The 22,394-nt window shown below is 47.9% G+C and overlaps 2 protein-coding genes across 7 annotated transcripts in view; one reads left to right on the top strand and one right to left on the bottom strand.

The window, feature by feature from the left end:
* The window catches only part of USP35 (ubiquitin specific peptidase 35), a 28,053-nt gene extending 16,337 nt beyond the window's left edge, over nucleotides 1–11,716 (top strand). For all 6 annotated transcript variants that reach the window (XM_417222.8, XM_025146936.3, XM_015280871.4 and 3 more), the window contains 8 exons: nucleotides 694–823; nucleotides 2,324–2,425; nucleotides 4,766–4,924; nucleotides 5,655–5,848; nucleotides 5,969–6,062; nucleotides 7,529–7,635; nucleotides 8,152–9,370; nucleotides 10,253–11,716. In XM_417222.8, the coding sequence (XP_417222.2) occupies nucleotides 694–823; nucleotides 2,324–2,425; nucleotides 4,766–4,924; nucleotides 5,655–5,848; nucleotides 5,969–6,062; nucleotides 7,529–7,635; nucleotides 8,152–9,370; nucleotides 10,253–10,423 (2,176 nt within the window). In that variant the 3' untranslated portion in view covers nucleotides 10,424–11,716. The remainder of the gene's footprint in view (nucleotides 1–693; nucleotides 824–2,323; nucleotides 2,426–4,765; nucleotides 4,925–5,654; nucleotides 5,849–5,968; nucleotides 6,063–7,528; nucleotides 7,636–8,151; nucleotides 9,371–10,252) is intronic.
* A 6,992-nt stretch (nucleotides 11,717–18,708) lies between these two features.
* On the bottom strand, nucleotides 18,709–20,908 carry LOC121109028. The gene is made up of 2 exons (XM_040704540.2): nucleotides 19,304–20,908; nucleotides 18,709–18,975 (listed from the first exon to the last, which is right to left on the bottom strand). Exons 1-2 carry the CDS (start codon nucleotides 20,078–20,080, stop codon nucleotides 18,760–18,762), a joined length of 993 nt encoding a protein of 330 aa, XP_040560474.1. The 5' UTR covers nucleotides 20,081–20,908; the 3' UTR covers nucleotides 18,709–18,759.
* Between the last annotated feature and the right edge of the window lie 1,486 nt (nucleotides 20,909–22,394).

The raw sequence follows: 22,394 nt of genomic DNA, 5'->3' as shown, positions 1-22,394 counted from the left end.
TACCTTCTCCAGGTTCTTACCGTTGCTATCTGCAGCTTGGGTAGTGTGACTGGAGCCCTTGCCAGTAAAGACTGAGGCAAAGATGTCATTGAGCACCTCAGCCTTTTCTGTATCCCTCATGACCAGGTCTCCAGTTTCCTTCTGGAGAGGGCCCTCATCCTGCCCAACCTTCTTTTTATCACTGATATACCTGTAGAATTTCTTCTTGTTCCCCTTTATGTCGCTGGCTAGATTTAATTCTGTCTCTTAGCTTTCCTAACCTGATCCCTGCCTGCTTAGACAACTTCTTTGTAGTCCTCCCAGGTAACCCGTCCATGCTTCCACTCCCTATAGAACTTCTTTTTGTGCTTCACTAAGGGGGAGCTCCTTGTTGATGCATGGAGATCTCCTGGCATTGTTTGCCTTCCTTTTTCTCAGGATGCACTGCCTTCTGGGCTTGAATGGGATGGTCTTTGAATATCAGCCAGCTTTCTTGGGCCCCTCTTCCCTCCAGGGCTTTCTCCCATGTCATCCTGCCAAGCAGTCCCCTGAAAAGTTCGAAGTCTGCTCTCCAAATGCCGCATATGCACCATATCTCTTACTTGGCCATCCCATTGACTGGGTTTGAACGTGGAGAAAGTTTAACCCAAAGCAGAGTTTGACTTTCACAATATATGCATTACATTTGCTTTAAGTGTTTGACTTTCATTTCAGGATGATCGACTGGGTATCATGGCCCCTGGGAAAGAACATAGACAAGTGGATCATTGCTCTGCTGAAGGGTTTGGCTGCAGTGAAAAAGTTCAGCATCTTGATTGAAGTTACTCTTTCAAAAATTGAAAAGGTCAGTGGGCATCTTAAATATGACTGCGAAACATCTTGCACCTGGGCTACCTTCTTGCCCTTCAGTTGAACGAGGGTGAGATACAACTTGGGATGTATAGGAAAGATTGTGCTATACCAAGGAGTTTTGTGGGGACCATCGTGCCCACTGCACACTGTGTATGCTGCATTACTGTGTATGGGGTAGTGGGCTACTACCAGTTTTGCATCTAGGAATGATGTTCTTCAGTAATGTCCATTTTAGCCATTTAGTGTAGCTCCTAATAAAGGGAGCTGGGTACTGGGAGTCAAGCTGGTTCTTGCTTAGGTGTGTTGCTTAAGGATTTTGTGTCCTGCAGCAACTGAAAGCCCAATCCGATGTCCGTTAGAGCTTGGTTTGCAGAGGCACTGGTATCTTAAAAGTTATGAAATGTAACAAGCCAAAGACTTTAAAGCCTATCAAACATGGAGATCTTGTACAACCCGTCCTTGGGAATGTAAAACACTCTCCTTCAAATGTGCCTATGTTAGTGCTGGTTGGCTTGGCCAAAATACACACCGACTTTTAGGTTAACAATCCATACAGTCACAGGGCAGTTTTAAAGCCTCTGCCCTGTATTTAATTTAGCAGCACAAAGCCTTACTCCCATTGCCAACCTCTGCTTTGGCAATGAGTACTTGCTACTATCTGCAAGCCATGTGATCAAATTGGTGGCCACTTCAAAAATATTCTCCAATTTATGGTCCCACTGTTCCTTGCTTTGTAAGATGGTCATAAGGCCTGACTCAGTCTCTCCTGTGGAAGTCACCACGGAAGTTACCACTACCATAATTATCTGTTCCAGAACATTATTAGTAACTGAATTTGCACCTGTGATCCCTCATGTGCATCAAGCAGTGAAAGGGTCACTGAATTTCTTCAACTTCTCTTTATCTTTCCTTTCATTGTTAATGCATAGGAAAAGGACACAGCACTTAAAATGCTGTGTGATTGTTGGAAAATCTCAGAAGAATGGTCTGAAAGCAGTAGAGGGCACTGTTATTTTCTGTAGAGTGGGACAAATGTCATTACTTAGCCTTTAAAAGCACTGAAAGACTCTGAAAGGACTTTGCTTTCCATTCCTTTGCCTTGGAAGGTAAGATTTCAAATATAAAAAATATAACAAATATAAACAGAAGAAGCTCATATTAGAAAATCTAGCTGCCCTCTGTTTTTGCAAGGCCTCTTCTATCGGGAGGAGTGGAAGTATTTTACAACAGCCCAAAGCCCTGTGCCTCACTGTACAGGCCTGAAAGAGTGAGGACAACCCACATGGTGTTTTTATGGTGCTTCAAGGCCATACTCCGGACAGGAGATGGCTCTGGAGACCTGGCTGCAGGCCACGTGCTTTGACATCTAGATAAGTGCAGGAACATACCAGTAGATGTAGTAGATGCCCGGGGCCTCCATTTCCTGATAGGCCCTTCACATGCATGTTGTGATGCCATCCTGCCTTCTCATTTGCTTTTCTCTCCCTACCAGGTCTTCTCCAAGCTGCTGTACCCCATTGTGAGAGAGGGAGCTTTGTCTGTCCTACAGTACATGCTCTTGAGCTTCCAGCACTCCCATGAAGCGTTTCACTTGGTAAGGATGCATCCAACCCTTGGATGAACTCATTACCTTAAGTTGTAGGACAATATGGCTGGGAGGGAGCCTAAAGGGCTGAATAATGCTGTTGAATATTTCACCCTCTCCTGAGCCCTCCCAGCATGGGGGGTGCTCTGCTTGCTTGTAAATAGACCTTGAAGCACCCTCTTCTGCAGCCCAACCAGCTTTTTGGGCCCTATGGAGCTGGTGTTATAGAAGCAAGTCCTACCAATATGTGCCACCCATCACCATTTATTGAAGTCCTGAGGCATCCTCCCAAGCACCACACACCATCAATGTAGTGAGACTTGGAGACAGGATCAGAACACTTCTAATCATGAATTCTCCACTGTCAAAGGCACAAAAAACCCAAACAAGCCTTAATTCCAACAACAGTAACAGCAACCAACAAAAAACCCCCAAGCCCCACACCCAATAACCACTTCTAGCAGCATTTTAATCTCCTCTTTTCATTTCCACAGTGATACTTCATATATATGCATACATATATTTACTGTTGAAAGTAAGGTGCAGCTCTGATTCCCACCAATATTGCCCCTGGAATGCTATAAGTGAAAATCATGGCTGAGGACAAAGGCATGTTTGTAGAGATTGAACTGCTAAAAGAAGTAGTGGAAAATTACTACTTGCAATGCTTGATATTGTACTTTTGCATTCATGCCCTTACTTTTGGCTTTTCACCTAAATTTCACAGGATAAACAGATAAAGTTGGAAAACAGCAGAGCTAGCCAACATCATGAACTGGTTTTGATGTTTCTGAGCAGGAGACACTTTAACTGAGCCCAATTTCTTGAGAAACCCCTCAGTTTCTAAAAACAGACATTCCAATGAATGATCTTCAGCCTGTCCAGGTCCCTCTGGATGGCTTCCCTTCCTTCCAACATATCGACTGCACCACTCAGCTTGGTGTCATCCACAAACTTGCTGAGGGTGCACTCGATGCCATCGTCTGTCATTGATAAAGATGTTGAAGAGCACCAGTCCCAAGACCGACCCCTGAGGGACGCTGCTTGTGACCGGCCTCCACCCTGACACAGACCCATTGATCACAACTCTGGCTGCATCCAGCCAGCCGATTCCTAATCCATCAAACAGTCCATCCTTCAAATCCACACTTCTCCAATTTAGAGAGAAGGATGTGCTGAGGGACCATGTCAAAGGCCTTGCAGAAGTCCAGGTAGATGACATCCACCGCCCTTCTCCCATCCACCAAAGCCGTCACTCCATCATAGAAGGCCACCAGATTGGTCAGGCATGATCTGCCCTTGGTGAAGCCATGCTGGCTGTCTTGAATCACTGCTTTATCTCGTATGTGCCTTAACAGAGCTTCTAGGAGGATCTGCTCCATGATCTTCCCAGGCACAGACCGGCCTGTAGTTCCCCAGGTCTTCCTTTCTCCCTTTCTTAAAAACGGGAGCAGTGTTTCCCTTTTTCCAGTCACCAGGGACTTCACTAGACAGCCATGATTTTTCAAATATGATGGAGAGCAGCTCAGCTACCACACCAGCCGTCTCTTTCAGAACCCTAGGATGGATATCATCCAGCTCCAGGGACTGATACACTTTCAGTTTCATGAGGAGGACTCGGACTTGTTCCACTGTTACACTGAGACAGAAATGGGTGGACTGAGGATTCTGAGCCTTTACTCCAGAATTGTTCTGGGGTAAAATTAAGCAAAACAGAAACACGAAAAAATGCTGTGTAATTTCAGGGCTACTCCAGTGCATCTGCTGCACTGGGATCAGGTTTTTAATTTTCTGTTTGGCTGTGGGCTCAGCAGAGGGTGCCCGTGAGCAATTTATCATTCTCCTTGTGATCTGTTTGCTCATGTTTAAGTTTTCTAGATGAATGCAAAATAACAAATGTGCTTTTTACTGGCCTGTTGCTACCTATTCGACCAATTCCAGTTTATTTTATGCAGCATGGAATAAAATATAGCATACCAGATAACACTTTTTGTACGTTAGTTCACCTGTTCTGTAGGTCTGAATCCCTGAACTCAGTATTCAGCATATAACAATCTTTTCCAGTGCATGTTTTAGCAAGTATTGATCTTCACAAAGAATGGCAATGACAGCACAAACTTGCAGGTGCTGTACAATATGAAATCCCTCAAGACTGATAGCCCTGAATTTGCACTGTTAAATTTGATGGAAGATTTGCTGTTGAGTTCATAGGGTGAATAATGAAGTCCAGCACAGAACTGAAGTCAACTTCTGTTGACTGTCCTTTCTGCCTGTATCTGAATGTCCTTCTGTTAAAGCTTTGTGAATTACTTGGAGCCATTTTTGAGGTAGTGAACTCTCCTTTTCCAGCTGCTCCCTCACATCCCCAGGCTGGTGGCATCGCTGAAGAAGGAGGACTCCAACTCTGCCACCAGCTCCCTGGAGCAGCTGGCTGAGCTCATACACTGCATGTTCTTCCGCTTCTCAGGATTTCCAGATCTCTATGAACCAGTGTTGGAAGCTATAAAAGTAAGCTATTTGCTTCTTGGCTGTTTTTCTGAACTTCATATGCAATCATAAAATCATTTGAGTTGAAAAGTACATTTCAGATGCCATCTGGCCCAACTCCCCTGCAATGAACAGGGACACCTACACCTTGATCAGGTGCTCAGAGCCCATCCAGCCTGACTTTGGGTGTCTCCAGGGATGGAGCACCAGCACCTCTCTGGGTAACCTGCTCCATTACTTCACTAGCCTTATAATTAAAAACTTTTTCCTCATATCCAATCTAAATCTCCCCTCTTTTAGTTGAAACCATTTCTTCTTTTCCTGTCGCAACAGACCTGGCTAAAGTGTCTGTCCCTTTCTTTCTTACAGCACCCCTGTATAAATCACATCTCATTTTGCAGCATAGTGCAGAGGGGCTGTTCTACTGGTAGGAATGTCCTAACCTCAACACTTCAAACTGTTGCAGAAGAAAGGGTTTACGGTTCTGAGGTTGAGCCCCATGTAGACTAGTTGGCTGCATTTTGGGAACAGGCTTCTCTTGTGGTGGGCCTGCAGAAGTCCTTGTCATGACCGTGGGTTTTATCCATAGTTTTAGTCTTGGGCGCCTCTAAAATAGTAATACCAGTAGCTAAACAGCACGTTCATATGAAGAGCATGAGGATGAGCTGTGCCATGAACACCTCCTGCAGAGGAGTTCTGCATTTGCCCATCAGAAAGATAACTGTTGGTGTCACTGATCTCTCTTTCCAAGGCTCTTCCAATTCCAAACGAAGACCGGATTAAACATCTCTTGGGGCAGAATGCTTGGACTTCCCAGAAGAATGAGCTGGCCTGCTTCTACCCACGCCTGGCCTCCAAATCAGAGACAGGGAAGATCGGCTTAATTAACTTGGGAAACACTTGCTACATGAACAGTGTCATACAGTCTCTTTTCATGGCTTCGGAGTGAGTTGTTGCTCCCTTGTTCCCACTTAGGACTGCTCCAAGATTGCTTTTTTTGCACTGGCATTGTGCTTTCAACACTAATTGTCCATCTTGTTTTGCATCTCTGGTTGTCTTTTGTAGCTTTCGGCATTCAGTGTTGAATTTAACTGAGGGCAACTCCCAGCCCCTGATGACAAAACTCCAGTGGCTCTTTGCATTTTTGGAGCACAGTCAGGTAATTATTTAATGTTCTAGTTATTTGTTTGGACTGTCGGTTGTGGAAAGGCTCGTCTCCAAGTTGCTTCCTACCAACTCCAATGTGCTGATAAGGAGCTGTGGATCTGGTTGCATTTTTATAACGGGACAAATTTTGTTGACAGGGAACAGGCTAATTTTGGGGGTGGAGGAGGCAAAGTGAGTCTTGAACTCCTGTCTGTGATAGTGAGCTGTGTTCACACCAGGCTGTCTCTCTTCGGCCTCTGGCCATCCTGGCTTTGACTGATGCAATAACTAATAGTTTTGACAATGAAATCCATTTGGTAATAGCTTATATGTGTGGCCAGCTGAAAAGCCTGGTGGTGTAAATCAGCAGTTTCTGTTTCTTGCTGTGCAGCAAGGAAGAAGACTGGAACAACCTGTTTGTCCCCTTGCCTTACTGCAAAGTGCAGTCAATCAGTCAAAAATGCCAATGCCTTAAAAATGACTTTGGCAGACCAAAAAACCAAAGACCAAAAACTACAACAGTAACAAACCTTTGGATTCCAGATGTTATGAATCTTTTGTATCTGAGGGAAAGTAAACAAAATTAACCCACGAACAAATTAATTATGAGTGCTTTCTTCACCAACCTGAAATTTAACATGAGTGAGTCCAGATGGGTCATTTCGAGGTCCATTTGTGAAAACACCCATCTGTCCCCTGAAGACAGTTCTGAATTTTCACTTGCTGTGAGCCCATTGACCCATACCTCTGCATTTTCCAAGACTTGGCTGGCAGCTTTGGCTTGTTACATTGTGGTGCTACACCATTGCAGATCCATTACAGATCACTTTCAGGGGGTAACATACAGAACATCTTAACCTGAACATTTGGTCATAAAAGAGCCTGTTTTTTTAAAGCAGATTATGGTGTGTTTGATGTGCATTAGCATACTTGCTTGTTGTGTAGCTCATAGTTAATAATTTCCCAGTAATTTCCTGTAATCCTGCTAGTTATTTTTCTTTTGGGCCAGTACTTAAAGTCATTTCTTCAGCCAATGATGTATCTTTCACCATATTAATTAGACAACAATTGCCTAATGGCACTGATTGTATTATCCAGTAATGCAGATTGCCTGCCTACAGTGATCAGAGGAATGGGTGGAAGTTTAGTGGATTTTTTTTTTTCATAAATGGGCTTGGTATCAAATTAAGGATCAAATTAAGTTCAGGCTGAATTAAGTAGAAGTCTCTGGGTCAGGATCAGAAACCATTTTGAAACTGAATGAAGAAATAAATGCATGGATAGTTCATATGAGTACCTAAGTGATACAAACCAGTAAAAGTGAGCACATAGAAGCTCTTATCTTCATGACAGTTCAGCAAAGGGATGCTCAGCAGGGCTGAAATTTACCTTTCCAGTGCTGGTTGCAGCAAACCAAGCAAGTCTTCTGTATGAATTGAGAGCCAGTGGCTTAAATGTGTTTTTCCCTCCCGGTGCCAGCGACCTGCCATCTCACCTGAGAGCTTCTTCTCTGCCTCCTGGCCACCCTGGTTTACCCCCGGTGCTCAGCAGGACTGCTCGGAGTATCTCAAGTACCTCCTGGATCGGTATGTGGCAGGCACTCCAATTTTGGAGCCCAGACATGACGATGCCCCAAGACTTAGTGTAATATGAAATGCTGACCCCTGTGGAAGTGGTGCAAGTGTCTGAGATCTGAGAGATTTGGTGTAAAAGATGGGAAAACCAGTCTGGGGCTCCTTTATAGAACTCTATTTGTGCCAACCTGGGGGTAAGAAATGAATTCAGCTTGAAAATTTCTGAAATTGCACCAAGTTCAGAGGAGAAGTGTTTGCCTGACAATCCTCCTCTTTAAAATGTTAATTTTGCCTTTCTTTCACCTACGAATCCCAAATGCCCAGTGTCCTAGTGATGCCCCTAGAAATAGGGTCAATGCACATTGACCACCTCTGCTTTCTGCAACACCACACTTGCATCAGACCCCTGTGCACAGATAGGTTATCACACATTTACTGCGATGAGTGGGGAACAGAAACCATACTGTAGAAACTTGTTGTTTATGTTTTATTGCTCTATGTTGCCATCTTTTTTTAATTCTGCCAAAGATTACATGAAGAAGAAAAAACTGGAAAGAGGATCTACCAGAAGCTCAAGGAATCCAGCTTGATGTCTCAAGCCATGGAGCATCATTCCTTAAACAAGACATTGATCGAGAAGATGTTTGGGGGAAAAATGATGACAAAGATTCGTTGCTTGAAGTGTCTGAACATCTCCTCTCGAGAAGAAGCCTTCACAGATCTGTCGTTGGCGTTCCCCCCGCCAGATAGGCCCATATGCAGGCTGGGAAGCACCTCTGTTTTACCCGTGGAAGAAATCGGCCCACAGTTCATTGAGCCCCCCAAAACCCCAAGCCAGCCAACAGGGTCTCCCTGGGTCCGGAGGAAGCCCCCCGTGTCTGGAGATCCCGCAGCCCAACCGGTGCTGGTGGAAACACTGGGTTTTCGGGAGCCCAGAGAAACAGCACATCCCTTAAGCAACAATGCTGTTGGTGTGGATACCAAAGATCCTCACTTGGCTTTTGGGGAGCAGACATGTGCTCCTAAGGACTCCCGATCTGTCCCGGATTTAATCAACTATTTTCTGTCCCCAGAGAGATTGACAGCAGACAATAAATACCACTGTGAGAAATGTGCTTCCTTGCAGGATGCTGAGAAGGTGGCAGAGCTGACAGAGGGCCCACACTACCTCATCCTCACACTGCTGCGGTTCTCCTTCGACCCGCAGACCATGAAGAGGAGGAAGATCCTGGACAATGTCTCCATCCCTGTGGTGCTCAAACTGCCCATTCTCGTCTCTTCAGAGGAAACTGAGGACATCTGTTGGCATGGGAAGGACAGGTCTGACCTGGGCAGCACCTTCGTGTCCGCTGTGTATGATCTCTGCAGCGTGGTGGTGCATTCGGGCATCTCCTCCGAGAGTGGCCACTATTACTGCTACTCCAGAGAGTGCACTGATACGGTGCCCCATGCACAGCCCCGGGATGGGACTCCAAAACCGGCTTCTGACAAGCAGCTGGACTTTGAAATCCCATGGTACCTCTTCAATGACACCAGGGTTTCCTTCTCCTCCTTTGAATCAGTCAGCAATGTGACTTCTTTCTTCCCCAAGGACACTGCCTACGTGCTCTTCTACAGGCAGCGGTTGGGCAGGCCAAGCTCCCCACTGCACGAGGCTGTGGCAGAAGCCAGCCACCTGCACAGCGAACCCTCCCTCAATAAGGACTTGATGGAAGCCATCTCCAAAGACAACATCCTCTACTTGCAGGTAGATCCCAGGTGTATACAGATTGCATTTTCGCATTGAGATTGGGTGTTGAGGTTGATGTATGGGATCAGTGAGACAGCCAACACAAGGCACAAGAGAATGACTCAGTGATGTCTGTCCTGGGCACCTCTGCATCACGTTTTCTCCAAGCGTCCAGGTGTGGTGAGTGGACCATGGCTGCTGGTCAGGTGCTCACTCATCTGCTCTCTCACTTCCCCTCCTTAGCAGGAGAAGGAAAATAAGATGACAAAGCTCACGTGGGTCAAAATAAGTATAGAGAGATGACTCACTGTCTACCATCACAGGCAAAACAAATTCAGCTCGAGGAAGATAAATTTTATTGCCAATTAGTAAGAGTAGAATAATGAGAACTAAAAGCAAACTAAAACACTTCCTCCCCATCCACCCTCTTCTACCTTCTCCCCTCCAAGCAGAGCAGAGGAACATGGAATGGGGACTGTGGTCAGTCGATAATGCTTTGTCTCTGATGCTCCTCCATCGCCGTTCTCTGCCCTGCTGCACCATGGGAATTTCTTCTCTGTGCCTGGAACACCTCCTGACCTCCTTCTGGGTGACTGCAGAGCAGCTTCTCTCTCATTTCTCCTTCCCAGAAGTTTCACAGCATTTTTTACCTGGCTCCCTCCTCTCCTAGGGTGGCTGTCAAGGGGCTGGTTTTTGATCACCCATGTGGCTGGAGAGATACGTCACTTAGATGCACCTCTCCAACCAAGTTCTAGAGATGAATACATGCCATAGCAACCCCAGATTAATTTTGGGAAAATTCCCAGGGGCAAATGGGACAGCACAGGGAAGGAGGGAGCAATTCCCAAGGGTCATTTCCATGCAAATAACAGCAGTATACTTCTGTCATTTCTCCTACAGGAGCAGGAAAAAGAGGCAAGGAACAGAGCTGCCTACATTTCCACCTTGCCAAAATCCCCGCTGTGGTGGAGAGACTTTGAGAGGGACAAGGACGATGACAGCTCATCAGGAGGATGCAGTCCTGCGGGGGGTGGAGGTGGATCTGGCTCTTTCCATGGACTCGTCTTCTAGCAATTGGTATCTAGCAGACAGCACGTGTCCATGGGGCTGACCCGAAGCTGGAGGCTCCTCTTTCTCACCTCGGTAACAGCAAGCAACTCAGGAGAGGATTTGGGGAACAATGCAATGGAAGAAGACTCAGGGGCTGATTTGTAGACTGTTGCTGGCACCTTGAAGATCCTACTGCTTCCTATGCACTTAATGCCTTAAATTAACCCTTGCAGCTGAGCGCCTACGGAGACAAGCGTCTGCCAACAGCTTGGAGAAGTGCCCTTCTGCTTCAGCGTAGCACTGTCATGCCTGCTGCCACCAGCCTGGGGAGGGGTGAGGATGGACCCAGCAATGCCTGGGGGATGGAGACCTCCCACACGCATCCCCTCTGCAGTCCTTCCTGTGGCACTGAGTTCTGGGGGACCTTTCCTGAGTTGTTTTATTTTAATGAGCTTTTGCCAGCCCACCTTGAGGCGCACCTAATGGTGGGAAAAGCCCGAATAAGGCCCAGCAGTCAACACTGCAGTGCCAGTATTCCGAGGTGGTAACCTTGCAAGCATGGTGGCACTGAGCAGCAGCAGGACAACCTGGACGATGCTGAAGGTCACAAACTGCCCCCAGCTATGAGAGACTGAGCAGCTCTGGTTGGTTCTTTAGGGCTCCATTGGGCCCTTCTTATGTCACTGGTGACCTCTGGATGCTGTGAGTGGACACGGCAGTCCCAGCTGTTTGTCCACATGTGTCTTTAAGACTTGGTTACTCTGGTGTTTCCTGGTTTCTGGGCCTGATCTGGCAGGCTTGACAACTGGGCTTTCTTCTAGGATGCCTTGAGCTAAGACCCCGAAACCCACCAGCTATTTCCTAAAATACTGATTTGCTAGGAAAGGAACCCAACCAGATTCACTGTACGCACCCTATATAAGTACATACTATGTAAAGCAGTGCTTTCTGCATAATCAGCCACAGAACGGGGGCTGATTTGGGTGGCAGGAGCCAACACAAGCCCTGGGCAGTGTATCTATAGGATCGTAGCTCCATCCTACAGTGCCCCTAGCCCACTGTCCCAACCTGCTTCTTACTTGCATTTCTAGTAAAGGTAGCTTGAGCTCAAGTGGCAGAAGTGTGTGCCTTCGGTGCCGTGTGTGGGCCCTAATTTTGACTGTGGGGTGTCAGGGGAGCACTGTGTTGCTGTGGAGGAGAAGACAAAGCACAGCCATTGCTACGGGGGATGTAAGCAAAGGATTGAATCTCTTGGTGTATATATTCTTTTATTTTCATCCCTACATATAAATAAAGGAAATCAATTCAATATTATAGAGGCTTAGTGTCCTACAGAAGTACTCATTGCTGTTGGGTTGACGGGGACAAAAGGATGGGAGAAGCTGATGGGAGAGGAGCACCCGACCTTGTGTGCTCAGGAAAATCACAGGGAGTATGGATGGATTCACCATGGGCAACTCCTTCCTGACAAACTTGGTGGCCTTTTATGATGGAGTTACAGCGTCAGTGGATAAAGGAAGAGTCACCTGCCTGGACTTGTGCAAAGCATCTGACATTGTCCTGCATGACATCATGGTCACCAATATGGAGAAAAATGGATGTGATGGATGGACCACTCACTGGGTAAGGAATTGGCTGGATGATCCCACTCAGAGAATTGCACTCAGCTGCTCCATGTCCAAGTGGAGACCGGTGATGAGTCACGTTCCTCAGGGGTTGATGCTGGGACTGTCATTGTTTAACATCTTTCTAGACAACGTGGGCAGTGGGATGAAGTGCACCCTCTGCAAGTTTGCAGATGACACCAAGCTGAGTGGTGTAGCTGACATGCTAGAAGGAAGGGATGCTCTCCAGAGGGGCCTGGACAGGCTTGAGAGGTTGGTCCCTGCCAAGCTCATGCAGCTCAGCAAGGCCAAGTGCAAGATCCTGTACGTGGGTCGGGGCAATCCCAAGCAAAGATATAGGATGGGCAGTGAATGGCTTGAGGGCAGCTTTGAGGACAAGGATTTGGGAATGTCGGTTGATGAAAGATTCAACATGAGCTGCCAATGCACGCTTGCAACCCAGAAGGCCAACTGTATCCTGGTTTGCATCAGGAGAAGTGTGACCAGCAGGTCGAGGGAGGTGATTCTGCCATGGTGCTCTGCTCTCGTGAGCCCCCACCTGCAGTGCTGCATCCACTTCTGGAGCCCCCAACACAAGAAGGACATGGAGTTGTTGGAGCAGGTCCAGAGGAGGGCCGTGAAGATGATCAGAGGGCTGGAGCACATATTCACAAGTTTCCTTTTTTAGCTTTCCCATCCTCCCTTACAACTTTCCCATCCACCTTTAAGTGTCAACAGAGTATTCCACAAACACTCCATAACTGTGTATGCAGGTGTTTATCCAGTCAGGGCCATGGGCCGTTCCTTTTGCTTTTTCTCTTCTTCTAGAGGTGTTTTTGGTTCTCAGCATTGCTTTTCTTGCTTCACAGCTGCTGCTCTGAATAGTCTTTCTTGTATTCCCATAATTCCCATTTTTTTGTTTATTAGCAAACTATTGGCGTACTATAACATAATAACACTAATCGTATTAATAACATAATCATAGTCACTCTGTCAAGGCCTCGATTGACAATACTCTAAACGTAAGGAAAGAGACAAGACAAACATAGCATAATGATAAGAAATACTGTTAAACACATTAAGAAGAACAAACACATGTTTGGCTTACGGCCTAAGTTTCTGCAACCTGGAAAAAAATCCCCGAGGGTCCCATTCTGTGTTAATCTATAACTGGTTAGAAGAAATCTGCAACTTTCGTATACTCTGATATATCAATTTTGAATGATCACTAAGATTTGTACAACACATACTTCTAGTGTGCTCACAACCATGCCTTCGGGCTAACAGAAAATCAGCGGTGGTGCAACTTGATGAAATTGCATGTGAGATAGATTCAGTATTCGTGGACAAGTGTGCTGGAGGATCACTAGGGACATTACTTTCCTTAGCTGGCTAATATCCTAACTTGGTGAGCGTGGCTAAAGCTTGAGCAGTAGTGTTTCAGGATATATTTGGATCTGAGAGGCAGGACGTCACAGGAGCAGAGAGGCAAGCTAACTATGCCTTCAGAGCAGCACAGAGTGTTATGAGTTTTAGTCAACATACTCACACACACACACACTCACACTCACACACACACACACACAGGCATCCATCTTAGACAATCCCATAAGCAGGAAGCAGAAACTCCCTAAGCTGGTGCATTATTATTTATTGACCCTTGAGAGACTGAAACTGCCAGAAAGGAGAGAGGAGGAACATGCTGGCGGTGGATGCGACAGGCAGTGCCAGCAGGGCGTCCCCTGCTTCAAAGGGCACTTTTCCTCTCTCAGCCATTCCAGATTCTCTCCTGCTTTCATTCTTCTCAGGGTCTGCAGGGTTTTTTCTATTTATACACAGCATCCGTATGGTAGTGCGTGATGCAGAGTCCAGGTGGAACGCCTGCTTGCAAAACAGAACTTCCAAGGTCAGCTCTCTCTATGAAATAAAATATTTGCAGCTATAGCCACAAATATCACTTCCCTAAAAGCTGTCAGAATACCTTGTTTCATCCCAAGATCATTCTTCAGCGAAGGGCCTTTATGTCCCTGACATAGCTGCTAAATGAAGGGATCAGTGAACTAAAAGATCTGCTGGGCAGTATTCCAGAATCCTGTGTCAGAATCATATGCTGAATCAAAGTAGGATAACATGCGCCTTTGTCTTGAGTGATGCATGGCCATATTTTTAAAGTCCCGATTAGTGGGATGGAAGAGAGCTAATCATTCTATAGTACAGGGCCATCCCTTGGCCTGGGATTCCTTTCCAGGTTTTGTCTTTGCAACTTAAAAAAATAGGCTAACTGATAGGCTAATAGCATCATAACTGGGCGTTACTGATACACTAAAAAAGCTATTCCCACAGATTCCAGCATTGGTAACAGCAAATCCTGTTCATAGAATCGTAGAATCGCTAAGGTTGGAAAAGACCCACAGGATCATCCAGTCCAACCATTCACCCTTCACCAATGGTTCTCGCTAAACCATGTCCCTCAACACAACATCCAAACGCTCTTTGAACACCTCCAGGGTCGGTGACTCCACCACCTCTCTGGGCAGCCCATTGCAGTGCCTGACCACCCTTTCAGAGAAGTAGTATTTCCTAACGTCCAGCCTGAATCTTCCCTGGCGCAGCTTGAAGCCATTCCCTCTAGTACTATCACTAGTCACATGAGAGAAGAAGCTGACCCCCAGCTCAGTACAACCTCCCTTCAGGTAGTTATAGAGAGCAATAAGGTCTCCCCTGAGCCTCCTCTTCTCCAGACTGAACAATCCCAGCTCCTTCAGTTGCTCTTGATAAGGCCTGTGCTCCAGACTCCTCACCAGCTTTGTTGCCCTCCTCCGGACATGCTCCAGGGCCTTGATGTCTTTCTTACAGTGAGGGGCCCAAAACTGGACACAGTACTCAAGGTGCAGCCCCACCAGTGCTGAGTACGGAGAGACAATTACTTCCCTGTTCCTGCTGGCCACACTATTTCTGATACAAGCCAGGATGCCATTGGCCTTCTTGGCCACCTGGGCACACTGCTGGCTCATGTTCAGTTGAGCATCAACCAATACCCCCAGGTCCATTTCCTCTATGCAGTCTTCCAGCCACTCTGCCCTAAGCCTGTAGCGTTACTTGGGGTTGTTGTGGCCAAAGTGCAGGACCCGGCATTTGGTCTTGTTGAACCTCATCCCATTGGCTTCAGCCCAGCTATCCAGCCTATCCAGATCCCTCTGTAGGGCCTCGCTACCCTCAGGCAGATCGACACTTCCAGCCAACTTGGTGTCATCTGCAAACTTAGTGAGGGTGCACTCAATGCCCTCATCCAGGTCATCAGTAAAGATATTGAAGAGGACAGGCCCCAGCACCGACCCCTGGGGAACATCACTCGGTTGCCAGCTGGATTTAACTCCATTCAGCACCACTCTCTCGGCCTTTCCCTCCAGCCAGTTCCTTACCCAGCCACGAGTGTAGCTGTCCAAGCCACGGACTGCCAGCTTCTGCAGGAGAATACTGTGGGAGACAGTGTCAAAGGCTTTGCTGAAGTCTAGGTAGACCACATCAACAGCCTTTCCCTCATCCACCAGACTGGTCACTAGATCATAGAAGGAGATCAGGTTGGTCAAGCAGGACCTGCCCTTCGTGAACCCATGCTGGCTAGGCCTGATCCCCTGGCTGTCCCGCACATGCCACGTGATCTCCCTCAAGACAATCTGCTCCATAACCTTCCCCAGCACTGAGGTCAGGCTAACAGGCCTGTAGTTCCCCGGATCCTCCTTGCAACCCTTCTTGTAGATGGGAGTCACACTGGCAAGTCTCCAGTCTTCTGGGACCTCACCCATCAACAAGGAGCGCTGATAGATGATGGAAAGCGGCTCGGCTATCACCTGCGCCAGTTCCCTCAGCACTCTCGGGTGAATCTCATTTGGCCCCATAGACTTGTGGCAATCCAGTTGGAGTAGCAGGTCTCTGACTGTTTCCTCCTGAATTGTGGGAGGTTTAGCCTGCTCCCCAGCCAAGACTACCAGGTCAGAGAGTGGAGAAACCTGAGGATAACTGGTCTGACCTTTAAAGACAGACGTAAAGAAGGCATTCATAACCTCTGCCTTTTCCTTATCCTCAGTGGTCACATTCACAGCCTCATTCAGTAAAGAATGGAGATTCTCCCTCGTCCTCCTCTTACTGTTGATATACTTGTAAAAGAGTTTCTTATTCCTTTTTACCCCAGCAGCCAGGCTGAGCTCAAGCTGGGCTTTTGCCTTTCTGATTTTCTCCCTGCACATCTTAACAACTTCTTTGTATTCTTTCTGGGTTGCCAGTCCCTTCTTCCACAGGAGGTAGATTCTTTTTTTCTCCTGGAGCCTCAAGAATAGCTCCCTATTCATCCACGTCGGTCTTCTTCCCCACTGGCTCATTTTGCAGCTCAGGGGAACAGCCTGCTCCTGCACCTTTAAGACTTCCTTCTTGAAGAGCAACCAGCCATCTTGTACCCCTTTACTCTGTAAGACTGAATCCCAGGGGACTCCCTCTACTAGTTTTATGAACAATTCAAAGCCTGCCCTCTGGAAGTCCAAGGTAGCAGTTTTGCTGTTCCCCCTCCTGACTCTACCAAGAATTGATAACTCTACCATGTCGTGGTCACTCTGTTCAAGACAGCTCCCGACCTCTACATCTCCCACCAGACCTTCACTGTTTGTGAACAGCAGGTCTAGCGGGGCAGCTCCTCTTGTACGTTCTCTCACCAGCTGCATCAAGAAGTTATCCTCCATACATTCCAGAAACCTCCTAGACTGCTTCTTCTGTGCTAAATTGTATTCCCAGCATATGTTAGGGAAGTTGAAGTCCCCCATGAGGACAAGGGCCGGCGATCATGCAGCTTCCGCCAGCTGCTCATAGAACAACTCATCTGTCTCTTCATCCTGGTTTAGCGGTCTATAACAGAGGCCCACCAGGATGTCTGCCTTGTCAGCTCTTCCCCTGATCTTAACCCATAGGGATTCAACCTTATCATCTCCAGCCATAAGCTCAGTAACATGAAAGCACTCTCTAACATAGAGAGCCACCCCACCACCCCTCCTTCCTTGCCTATCCTTCCTGAAGAGTTTGTAGCCATCCATCGCAGCACTCCAGTCATGAGAGTGGTCCCACCGTGTTTCCATAATGGCAAATAGGTCATAGCTTGCCCGTTAAACAATGGCTTCCAACTCTTCTTGTTGTCCATGCTGCATGCATTGGTATAGACACACATCAGCTGAGCCCCTCACCTCACCCCTAATCCCATTATCGCTCCCCCAGGCTCATCTCTAGCAGGCCTGGTTTTATTCCCTTCCCCCTTCATATATAGTTTAAAGCACTTTCTACAGGTCCTGCCAGCTCCTGGGCAAGGATCCGTTTCCTGCTATGAGACAGGTGATACCCACCTGCAGACCTCAGGCCAGGTGCCAAGTACCCATGATCGCCCCATGATCAAAGAACCCGAAATTCTTGCGTTTGCACCAGCCTCTCAGCCATGTGTTTATGTGACAGGCATTCTTGGTCATTGCATTGTCCTTCTCTGCCACTGCAGGAATACCTGCAAATACTACTTGTATGCCTGCTCTGTCAACTAAACTCTCCAGCCCCCTAAAATCATTTTTTATAGCCCTTAGGCTTCTGACAGCGACCTCATCACTGCCAGCCTGAACAAAAAATAACAGATAGTTATCAGAGGGGTGGAGAGTATATGAGAATATACACCAAGAATATATGAGAGTATACAACAAGAAATTTGATCCTTTGCTTACATCCCCCGTAGCAACGACTGTGCTTTGTCTTCTCCACAGCAACACAGTGCTCCCCTGACACCCCACAGTCAAGATTAGGGCCCACACACGGCACCAAAGGCACACACTTCTGCCACTTGAGCCACTTGAGCCACTTGAGCTCAAGCTACCTTTACTAGAAATGCAAGTAAGAAGCAGGTTGGGACAGTGGGCAGGGGGCACTGTAGGATGGAGCTACGATCCTATAGACACACTGCCCAGGGCTTGTGTTGGCTCCTGCCACCCAAATCAGCCCCCGTTCTGTGGCTGATTATGCAGAAAGCACTGCTTTACATAGTATGTACTTATATAGGGTGCGTACAGTGAATCTGGTTGGGTTCCTTTCCTAGCAAATCAGTATTTTAGGAAATAGCTGGTGGATTTCGGGGTCTTAGCTCAAGGCAACCTAGAAGAAAGCCCAGTTGTCAAGCCTGCCAGATCAGGCCCAGAAACCAGGAAACACCAGAGTAACCAAGTCTTAAAGACACATGTGGACAAACAGCTGGGACTGCCGTGTCCACTCACAGCATCCAGAGGTCACCAGTGACATAAGGAGGGCCCAATGGAGCCCTAAAGAACCAACCAGAGCTGCTCAGTCTCTCATAGCTGGGGGCAGTTTGTGACCTTCAGCATCGTCCAGGTTGACCTGCTGCTGCTCAGTGCCTCCAGCAAGCTTGCAGGCTCACCACCTTGGCATACTGGCAACGTGCAGAATCAAAGTCCACAACCCATGTAAGATTTTAAAGTAGGCATGTTTATTGTGGCACCGTGTGCGAGGGGGATATCACCTCCATACTCACACACTGAGAACAGCAGTGGTTACATATTTAAAGATATAACATAAGCATATTTGTTAAATTCCAAGAAAACAGGCTGGAAACATGAGAAATTATTAACATGTTATACCATGCTCTTGGGATGGTGGGGATCTCTCGTGGTTGTTGGTAGACAGCCGAGAGCGGCTCAGCGGTCACCTCTGCCAGCTCCCTCAGGAGTCTGTGGAGGGGCTTTTCTTGTCCCCCGTGCTGTGCACCGTCTTCCTGCACTGCTGGTTTCTGACATTTTTCACGTGGTACTGCATGAGGATTGTCATAAGTCTCTCCATTAAGGTTATGTAGGCATCCATCTGGCAGAGCAGGTCAAGAGCATTTAGGTTGTCCGTTTCCTCTGTTCCTAAGGAAGCTGGGTCCGCTTGTCCCGTTCTCTGGAAGTGAGAGAGCATGGGCACAGTGAAAGGGAGGCAGGCTTGTTTTGCAGAGTATCACCCTGCAGGGCTCCGACTGGTGTGGAGCATTTCCAGCCTCGCAGGACTGCTCAGGGCAGCCCGTGGGGCTCACACTGCCTGTGGCACACCCTGTGTTGCTCAGGGGTCTCCCACTGTGTGACAGCCCTGTGGCTGGGCAAGTGCCTGGGGAGAGGTAACGGATCTCTGGGGGTCTGCTTTCGTTGGATGTCTTCAAGTATATGGCCTTTATGGTTCCCTGCTCCCCAGCCACGGTACCCTCCCTGCCCGATGTATCTTGATTGCTCACCTGTCCCCGAGGTCTTCTTAATCTTCTCCAGTGGGCACGGGCAGTTGTCAGCAGCCAGAGAATGGAGAAAATTGTCAAGGGAGCTGTAAGGAGCCAGGTTCTCCCGCTTTGCATAAGGTAGTCCCAAAGGTGGCCCAGGATGCCAGGCAAGCTGTAGGCCTTCTGCTTGGTGCCCGGGGACTGCTGCTTTGGGCCTTGTGGAACAGCAACTTTGCTGCCCTTGTACCAGACCCATATGGGACACTGGGAAGAGCCAAGCAAGCAGGACCAGTATGAGGTTTGGCTCTTGGTTTTCTCTGTAGGCTGCTCCTCTGGAAGGACCTGGTTTGTGTTCGTGTCCTTGGTCCTGATGGGGCAGGAGGTTAAGCCAAACCAGCAGCGCCAGGTGGAGGTCTGGCTGTTGGTCTCCTCCACAGGTTGCTCTTCAGGAAGGATCTCATTGTTGTTCTTGTCCTCGACCCTGATGGGACAGGAGGTTAGGCCGAACCAGCCGCGCCGGGTGGAGGTCTGGCTCTTGGTCTCCTCCACAGGCTGCTTCTCAGGAAGGACTGGGTTGTTCTTCCTGTCCTCGATCCTGACCGGGCAGGAGTTTAGGCCTAGCCTGCAGCGCCAGGTGGAGGTCTGGCTGTTGGTCTCCACCCGATGCTCCTCCTCATGAAGGACCTTTTGGTCACAACTGCAGACCCAGCTGAGATAGCTGGGACAGCCTGGGCCACGTCCCGCAAATGGAGACATGCTCAGAGCCATGGCCAGGAAGAGAGTCAGGCTGAACTTCATCCTGTTCTCTCCCAAAGAACAATCTCTGCACACAAATGGCTGTCACCCACAGCAGAGCTCCAGCAGTGACCTCCAGGACGGAGCGGCTGCTCCAAGTGTCTGAGCTGGGGGAGGCTGCCGGCGTGACTTGACCAAGTCTGATGTCATGCCCTGCTCTGTGATGTCACAATGCCTTTCCCCCGCATTGGCCATAGGATTCCCAGCGTGCCCTGGTGGACACCCTGGTGGATTTCTCAGATTCATTCTCACCTCTTCATCCTTGTTGGATGGCCTGTAGCACATGCCCATGATAATATCAGTTTTATTGGCCTTCGCTTTTATTCTGACCCATAAGCTCTCCACCCTATCATCACCATCATTAATTTCCATACATTCACATTCTTTCTTAACATAGAGGGTTACACCACCGCCTTTCCTGCCTTGCCTGTCTCTTTTGAAAAGTCGGTAGCCATCCATCACAGCACTCCAGCTCTGCTAGTCATTCCAGCACGTTTCCGTGATGATGACTGTATCATAGCTTTCCGACCACACAATGGCCTCCAGCTCCTCCTGTTTATTACCCATGCTGCATGTGTTAGTGTAAAGGCACCTGAGCTCGGCCTCCTTTTCAGTGGCAGTAGCCCTAATACCCTCATGACCACACTCAGGTGTTTCCACAGCCACCAACCTCACACCAACCCTTGTGTTCTTCATACAAAAGGGTGAGTCATCCTCCTTCTTCACCAAGACACAAGACTGCGGGATCTTACTAGCACATCCCTCTCCTACAAGCACTGGCACGTTACATACAGGCTCGATTCTAGTGACCCCAGTTATACCCTACCCCTCTTCATACCTAGTTTAAAGCTCTATCAATGAAACCTTCCCAACTCCTGTCTTAAAACCCCTTTCCGCCGGTGAGAGAAGCTACTCCTATCAGTTGCCAGCCAGTCTGGTCTCATGCAAACAGAGCAGAGGTCAAAAAACCCAAACCCCTGCCAGGCACACCAGGCTCGGAGCCAGGTGTTAATCCGTTGGCCCATCATATTTAGTCCATCATCATTCCCTATAACTGGAGGGATAGAGGAGAACACAACTCCTGCTCCCAAAGTCTTGACCTGTCGCCCCAAGGCTCTGAAGTCCTTTTTCATAGGCTTTAGGGAATTTCTTCCTATATCATTGCTGCCAACCTGAAACAACAACAGGGGATAGTAATCTGGGGGCCGAACTAGGCAAGGAAGTTTCTTCCTCATGTCTTTGGCTCCTGGGAGGTAGCAGCCCTCACTGTGTAGAGGGTCTGGTCTACATATTGGCCCTTCTGTTCCCTTCAGCAGAGTCACCAATGACAGTGACCCGTCGTTTTTTCTTTGCTGATGAGGTTTTAATGCTAAGCAAGGACTGGTTGGACTTTGGTAACACCACCAAGTGGGGAGAACCATCATCACAGCCATTGTCCAGCTGTCCCCGCAGAGCACTGTACCTGCTCTGCAAGGGCAGCTGGGGAGGCAGGGGAATCTCTGCATCGCCGAGCAGGGGCCTTTTGCCACTGCCCCACACCCCCCAATTCTTCACCGTTGTTTCTAGGGGGAGGAGAGGACAGGAGGCTCACTGCAGCAGGAACACTGTCTGCCTGCTGGTTCCCCTCTGCCACCTGTTTGCAAAGCGGCAGGGTGGCACCTACTCCGTGTGGAGCCTCAGCTGGCTGCCAAGATCTCAGGTCATATAGAGCTTGGTACCACCAAACAATCTCCCTCTCCGTCTCCCTCAGGCTTTTTCAAGGCAAGGGGGCGCTAACGCAGAGCCGTTGCCCAGGCAACGCCCACTCCATGTCAGCCACTCTTGCCAGAGCTGCCGGGCTGCTGTGTTATCCCGCGGTTCCAGGGATGAAGGAACCGATGAAGGAACCGACTGAAACCCCCCTGTACCTCGCGGTCAGTCCCTGCTATTCAGTCCAGGAAAGCTCTGGAGCAGCTCACCTCGGCAATCAAAATATTACATATATAATTAAATATAATATATTTATATTATATTTAAATTATATATAATATATATAATAACACGATGATGATATATATATACATAAATATATAATACATGCATATATATTACATAATATGTAATATAAATATATCTACAATTATGTGTAATAGATATAAATGAGATCTCAATTTGCTGCATAGTGCAGAGGAGCTGTTCTGCAGGTAGGAATGTCCTAACCTCAACGCTTCAAATTATTGCAGAAGAAAGGGTTTACGGTTCTGAGGTTGAGCCCCATGTAGGATAGTCGCCTGCACTGTGGGAAGAGACTTCTCATATGGCTTGTTACATTGTGGTG

This window comes from Gallus gallus, chromosome 1 (genome assembly GCF_016699485.2).
Source record: "Gallus gallus isolate bGalGal1 chromosome 1, bGalGal1.mat.broiler.GRCg7b, whole genome shotgun sequence".
Lineage (NCBI taxonomy): Eukaryota > Metazoa > Chordata > Aves > Galliformes > Phasianidae > Gallus > Gallus gallus.
Note: the sequence above shows the minus strand (reverse complement) of the source record. Positions and strands in the feature narration are given on the sequence as shown.

Excerpts from the sequence above, each read along its gene's own strand:
- LOC121109028 (XM_040704540.2), bottom strand. The coding sequence starts at position 20,080 with ATGAAGTTCAGCCTGACTCTCTTCCTGGCCATGGCTCTGAGCATGTCT. Across the intron at positions 18,976-19,303 it reads TAAGAAGACCTCGGGGACAG|AGAACGGGACAAGCGGACCC; the intron begins GTGAGCAATCAA and ends TCTCACTTCCAG.